At 45.4% G+C, this 7,343-nt stretch overlaps 1 protein-coding gene across 3 annotated transcripts in view; it reads right to left on the minus strand.

Moving 5' to 3' along the window:
- The window catches only part of IQCB1 (IQ motif containing B1), a 108,538-nt gene that overhangs the window by 83,585 nt on the left and 17,610 nt on the right, over positions 1-7,343 (minus strand). For all 3 annotated transcript variants that reach the window (XR_011022895.1, XR_011022894.1, XM_068246208.1), the window contains exons 8-9: positions 4,897-5,006; positions 3,213-3,322 (exon numbers count right to left, since the gene is read on the minus strand). Coding sequence is in view for 1 of the 3 variants with exons in the window: in XM_068246208.1 (XP_068102309.1) it covers positions 3,213-3,322; positions 4,897-5,006 (220 nt within the window). In the remaining 2 variants the exon portion in view is untranslated. The remainder of the gene's footprint in view (positions 1-3,212; positions 3,323-4,896; positions 5,007-7,343) is intronic.

Genomic DNA, 7,343 nt, shown 5'->3' on the forward strand with positions numbered 1-7,343 from the left:
AGAAGCGCATGCGTTTTTACCCCTAAAGCCTCGTTCACATCTGCTGCGCTGAAAAACGTGTGAAAGAACGTGGTAAAAACGCGCGCGCTTTAGTGCGCGTTTCTGTACGTTGCGCTTCTTTAAAACATGTTTTGCTTACTGTAGCAGCAGCAGTTGTAAATAAAACTTTGTTTTTGTATGTAAATGTATTTTTTTCTTCAATTAGGGGTAAAAAAATGCATGCGCTTCTATGCGCTTGTACACGCTTCTGTGCGCTAAAAAAGCGCACCCATTCACTTGCATTGATGTGCGCTTTACAGCTCAGCGCACAGAAATGCATGCAACACTACGTTTTTGTAACGCTGCTCACCGTAGCGCATAGATGTGAACCAGCTACATTTAGTTACATGGAAAAATCAATACCTTGCTGATCGCACAGGGCAATGCGCTGTGAAAAGCGCACAGAAATGGCCCTGATGTGAACGAGGCCTAATTGAAGAAAAAACTACATTTACATACAAAAACAAAGTTTTATTGACAACTGCTGCTGCTACAGTAAGCAAAACGTGTTTTAAAGAAGCGCAGCGCAACGCACAGAAACGCGCACAAGCGCATGAGTTTTTTACCACGCGCTTTCATGAGTTTTTCAGTGCAGCAGATGTGAACGAGGCCTTACATTTTCAAAGTAGGCACACCACCGCTGTAGCATGCACTACTAACTTACTTACACTACCCCAAAACTAACAGCTGCTCCAATTGTCCCACCCTGGACCCTGTCAGGTCCAGTGACTTAGCAGGATGCGATCCCCACATTCTGATTGGCCCAATAGGCTGCCTGTCACTTAACAGGCAACCTAGTGATCCAATTGAGGTGCGGGGATCTCGTCCTACAAAGTGAATCAACTCCCAAGTCAGATAGCTAATTCTTCAAGCTGTTAGTTGGTATTTCTCCTGTCTGGCTCTCGGGGAAATTTCTGATGTTACTGAAACCCAAGAGAAGCTGAAGACGTGTCTGACCCTTCCACTGCCCGGTGGATCAACTGTACACACATCACCATGGCAACAGGGACAGCCCTCTGCTGCGCATGCGCACTGTCCCAGTTTGAAACATATTGTATCGCTCTCACAGAATTACATTTTAAAATATGTGGCGTTTATGACTCTCTCAGCCAAAAAGGTTCCTGACCCCTGGTCTACAATCAAAATAAATTCCAGCTAAATCATTTCTTTCCCCCCCTATAGATAGAGCAGGGAAGCTTTCAGTGTTACTTATTGCAGTTTGTGCCCCATAATAGGAAGGCTTTCCTTTATTTTCTCCAAACAAAAATGTAGAGCCAAATGAATAAATGCAAATAAATTGCCAAAGACATCCATGAACCACCAACATCCAATCATTGTCCAATGTATCAAAATTCTAAAGTTTTTTCAAAAGTTTGGGGAGAAAACAAGAGGTTCAGGAAGCAGATGAAATCTCATGAACACAGGACTGGTTCATACTCAGATCCCAAACGCCTAGCGATTGCTATTTTGCATTACGAATATTTGGCGATTTACCGGCAATTGTGTTCTGTCACTTTCATCCTGGGGAACGAGAATTGCAGCGCTGCATGTAGTGCGTTTGAGATTTATATAAAACACAAACGCTGCAGTGAGAAAGGAATAGAGATAGATTATTGTACACAGCGTTCTGCTGATCACTGAGGATCAGCAAAAGTGCAGAAACGCTCCTGGCAAGCGCCCCAGTGTGAACCAGCTCTTCCAGACCAAAAGCAACAAATATGATTATTTGAAGAATTTGCCCCCAGCTTTGGACTCAGCTGGCCAAATGGAGAAAATAAGAACAGCTCTGTTCTTTGTAGCATGTGCATTGATTAAAAAATAAAATAAAAAATGGAAGCCTAGAATCTACCATACACTAGCCATACACAGGTCAGCAGTGTCCCAATCTGACAAGCAATCAATAAGTTCATGATTGCAAAAAGTGGGAGGGTAGTAATCGATTTTGCCCCATTTAACCTCTTGCCGACCGCGTCACGCCGGTGGGCGTGGCCTCGGCGGCAGCCACAGGACTGCCTAACGCCAATTGGCGTAAAGTCCTGGGGCTCTGTTTTGCAGAAGATCGCGCGCAGGCTGCGCGCGCATCTCCTGCTTGGGGGGCAGGAGATCAGCAGCAGCGCTGCACTGGGGACACACGGCTGTCCCCCTGGGGGACAAGAGAGCGATCGGCTCTCATAGGCAGAAGCCTATGACAGCCGATCGCCGTAATTGGCCGGCTGTGGGGAGGGAGGGAGCGAGGGAGGGAAGGGATTTAAAGGAAGAGGGTTTTTTTTAAAAAAAGAGGCAACACAAATATTTATTAAAAAAAAAAAATAAACATGGGGGGAGCGATCAGACCCCACCAACAGAGAGCTCTGTTGGTGGGGAGAAAAGGGGGGGAGGGGGGAAATCACTCGTGTGCTGTGTTGTGCGGCCCTGCAGCTTGGCCTTAAACCTGCAGTGGCCTTTTAAACTAAAAATTGCCTGGTCACTAGGGGGGTTTAGCCCTGCAGTCCTCAAGAGGTTAAAGGACCACTATATAATTTTTTTACATTTTCAATACATGTAAACATACAAATAAGTAGTGTGTTTCTTCCAGAATAAAATGAGCTATACATTACTTCTGACCTATGTTGCATTCACTAGCAGTAGTTAATAGAAGATGGAACTGACAGGTTTTTGACTAGTCAATCTCCTCATGAGGGATTCTCAGTATTGAATTTATTATTTACAAAAAGCACTCCCTGGAAAGTATCTGTACAAAGATGCAGACCACCCCCCCCCCACCTGCTTGCCCACTATTCTGGTGTACTTTTGTAAATTAAAAAAAAACCCTGAGAATTCCTTATGAATAGATGGGCTAGTCCAAAACCTATTGGTTCTGATTTCTACTACCTACTGTAAGTGATAACATAAGAAAAAAAAAAAAGTGTTTTCATGTATTGTAAATTTTAAATGTATTTTGTGATAGTGGACCTTTAACTGTCCCCAGTGCGTTCTACTACTTGGTGGGGTGCAAAGTGATCCTCCCCCCACCCACTCAGTTGGAACTTTCCGCCACACTTGATCACACTCTCAACAGATGAATTACCTGCAATCAGTCAGATGTTTATAGATCACTGGTAGATTCAATCACTAAATCTGCCGATGTCTTGTATGGAGCAGTAAGATAAGCAGGTGTGAAGTTAGTTTCGTACCTGAAGCTTCTCTGTAATGATGTCACCACCCGCGGCAGTTTCCTCATCCTCTTCCTCACCAGGAATCCCCTCCATACCGCCTGCATGGTCCTGGCTGCCTGGTGCAGTCTCTGTTCACAGAACAACATGAGCGTTACAGGACGGCGAGCAGGTGTGACCACAAAGGATGAGAAACCAAAACTCAAGTACAGTACAGCGACATGGGGGGGGGGGGGGGGGGGGGGGGAAACCCACATGATGCAGCTGTTATCACGCTTAATAGGCACACAGAGAAAAATGAAACCCTAAAGCTCATTCCACCACTAGCAATAATGATGTTCATTTTTTACAGTCTTGACCCCTGACACTGTAAATTTTTTGTTGTCTGAGAGGGTACAGGTGTCGCCATCATAAGTGATCCGTGGTGCCTTCCACTGGTCCTCACCCCTCCCCCGTCCATAGAACAGAACAGGCTGCTGAGCAGACAGCCAAACCTGTGTCTGTACACCAATCCTTCCTACACGGCCACCTGCAATTATCACACATGAACAGACTGAGTGACACGTATGTAGTACAAAGCTTATTCACTACATATAACAATAATTATTATTATTCAGAGTTGATAATCAGCTTAGGCTGTGACATCACTGGGGGCTACATACCAATATACAGCAATATAGTGAGTGTTTCCGATACTGAAACCAGGATAATTACCATACAAGTGGGGATCCTGAATAATTTACTGCATTCTACTACATGTCACTACAGGGCCTCTTTACTGCATTCCGCTATGGGCCCGTTTCCACTAGTGCGACGCGATTTCGCCGGCATTCCGACGCTTGTAAAAACGCATGCGGGTGCGTTTCCGCATGCGTTTTACCCGCGATTTCGCGTGCGATTTCGCATGGCAGGGTGCCATGCGAAATTAACCATGACACTGCCAGGACCAAATAACATTGGGAAGTGTGCGAAATCGCACGCGAAATCGCGGGTAAAAACGCATGTACCAAACGCATGCGTTTTTACTATTAAATACATTAGCGGCGATTCGCACGGATTCCCGACGCAGACGAAAACTGTGGGTCCCGCCGTGCAGATTTGGCCCGCTGCCAAATCGCTCCCGCACGCCGCACAGGTGGAAACAGCCCCATCCACTAACATTAGCTATGCGAATCCGCATGCAGTGCCCGCATGCGGATTCGCCCTAGTGGAAACGAGCCCTATATGTCACTACAGGGCCTCTTTACTGCATTCTGCTATATGTCACTACAGGGCCTCTTTACTGCATTCTGCTATATGTCACTACAGGGCCTCTTTACTGCATTCTGCTATATGTCACTACAGGGCCTCTTTACTGCATTCTGCTATATGTCACTACAGGGCCTCTTAACTTTCTGCTATATGTCACTACAGGGACACACACACACACACACACACACACACACACACACACACACACGTACACACACACACACACGTACACACACACACACACACACGTTGATTATATATGAAAACAGAATGATACATTTCTTTCAATCACAGGATCTCAATCGATTTTGTAGAAATGTTTGTTAATTCCCTGACTGGGGCATGATAGACTGGTCTAAGAAAATCTTACAGGAAAATAATTGAAAGTCAGATGAGAAATTGCACTGTGTGCAGCTGCCTTTCCCAGCATAATGTACCTGCTGTCACCTATTACCTGCATCTCCTGCTGCTGATAGGTGGTGGAGTACAGCATGTCCAGGAGTCGGCTCAGCTCCCGGCCAAACCCCTTCCCTGTCCATTGCTTGCTAAGCAGAGATCGCAGCCCTGGGAAGACACACAAAAGAAAGTCACCAACAGGCACAGATGTTCCTCACAAGCCAGCAAAGTACAGAGCAATGCATATATCCTGTACAAATACACAAGGCTTTATCCAGGGATCTAAAATTACCATCTAATAATTTAATGATCAGAGTTCTCAAGTGTTATCTGAAAATAAGGCTTCTTCAGCTAAAAATCCTGTTCTGAAATTCTGATCACATGACCAGTAGCCAGCCTCTCAGTGCAGAGAGTGAGTTTCAGGCTCTGTGGGTGGAGCAGCTGCTTGTGTGACATCATCCTACTGTTCAAACTGCAAAGGGCGAGTTACAGACTGAGTTTCTCAGAGAAGATTGCAGTCTATGAAAATGAGTGTGCGGAGCAGAAAGTGGATGGGGATGGAGCTCCTGACCTGTTGGCCTCTTTTGCTGGACTGATCACGGCATTTGCCAGAATGGTCACATGACAGAGGCATGACAGAAATGCCACCACCTCCGCCACAATTTGCTAATCTATGAATATGAAGAATATTTCTATAGATAGATAGATCTAATTTAATAAGAATGGTTTAAAAACTCTATATGTTTAATAATCTTGTGTTTTTTTGGAACCTTTTTGATATAATATTTAGTAGTAATAAAAGTTTTTTGTATGCACCCAAGAGCCAATTGTTTTTCCTGTATACATGCATGAATATAAAGAACTTTGTTATGTGCCCCCAATAAAAGCTTGTGCTGGCCAACTACCCCTTCATATAGATGATGTACGTGGTTCAGAGGCGCCAAATGAACAAAAGCGGTTTAAAAATAGAAGATGTAAAGGTAAACTTCCCTCCTTTCAGGGAAAAAACCCTCAAAGCAGTGCTGGGCCGAGAGAGAGGCGAGAGAGGCTCCAGCCTCAGGGCGTAGTGTAGGAGGGGGCGCCAGGCTGAGGCCAAGGCGAGAGAGGCTCCAGCCTCAGGGCACAGTGTAGGAGGGGCGCACAACTTGCTCAGCTATCATTCCCCTATTGTGTTTGAAGCAGAGAGAAATAAGAAATGGGGATACATGGCAGTGACTGCAAGCAAGATAACTAGGGACTAAGGTGTTGGGGGGCCCGGGGGGGCCTCTTAGTCTAATAGCAATCCGTGTGATGGCTGGGGGGGGGGGGGGGGATGGATGGAGGGGCGCCCTTTGGTGTCTCAGCCTTGGGTGCTGGAAGACCTTGTCCCGGCTCTGCCTCAAAGACTGAGCCGCTAGGCTCTACAATGGCTCACTGGAGATTTTACTCTATATGCCTGAAGAAGCGGGAACCTCATCTGGAGAAACGCATTGGTTCTATGACCCCGATACATGAAGCTGCGTTACTATAGCAGTGTGAGCTACATGACACTAGGCCAAGCTAAATGCAGGGAGGCCGCTACTATGGTAATCAACTATCTTAATAGCATAGTAGCGGCTGCTCTAGTGAGGTATCATGCTGCGATACTCCACAGCACCCAGGAGAGGGCGTTGCTAGGTAAACAGGGCACGTAACTAAAGAAGGCACGCTACGCTACACGACCGCGCCTAGCGTGCGTCCCTGGATTTACCTCACGCTGCTACAGGAGAGCAGCCTTAAGAATCAGGGCCTATGCGAGTTGTGTTTATTTTGATCTATAAAATTACAGTTTTTACCCTCTCCATTGAGTTTTACCCCTGAGAGAAGGTAAGTTTACCTTCACTTCCACTATTTTTAAACTGTTTTGAATGATTTTATTTCACTTTGGTGCTTCTGAACCACCTGCATATTCATACCTCCTCGTGTGGAGGGAATATCCATGTGTTGTTTTGTCCATAACTGCAGAGAAAAACAATCTAGCAGGGGTTAGGGATGCACTTGTTGCAGACAGATGTGCAAAGCTGAGAGTTGTGCAGACATATTGCAGCTGCAGTTCCTGATAGAGGACAAATCTTAAAACTTAAAACCGATACAAATAAGTACATTTCTCCCAGAGTAAAATGAGCTATAAATGACTTTTTCCTATGTTGCTGTCACTTACAGTAAGTAGTAGAAATCTGATATTACCGACAGGTTTTGGGCTAGTCTATCTCTCTATAGGGGATTCTCAGCATGGCCTTTATTCTTTATAAAGACATTCCCTGAAAATTATTTATACAAAGATGCTGGCCAGCCTCCCTGCACACTATTTTGGAAGTTGGGCGAAGCAACTGCCATTCACTAAGTGCTGTTAAAAATAAAGAAAACCCTGAGAACTCCCCTAGGAGGACATGGGCTAGTCCAAAACCTGTCGGTAATGTCAGATTTCTACTACCTACTGTAAGTGACAGCAACATAGGAGAAAGTAATTTATGGCTCCTTTTACTC

This window comes from Hyperolius riggenbachi, chromosome 7 (genome assembly GCF_040937935.1).
Source record: "Hyperolius riggenbachi isolate aHypRig1 chromosome 7, aHypRig1.pri, whole genome shotgun sequence".
In the NCBI taxonomy this organism is placed as follows: domain Eukaryota; kingdom Metazoa; phylum Chordata; class Amphibia; order Anura; family Hyperoliidae; genus Hyperolius; species Hyperolius riggenbachi.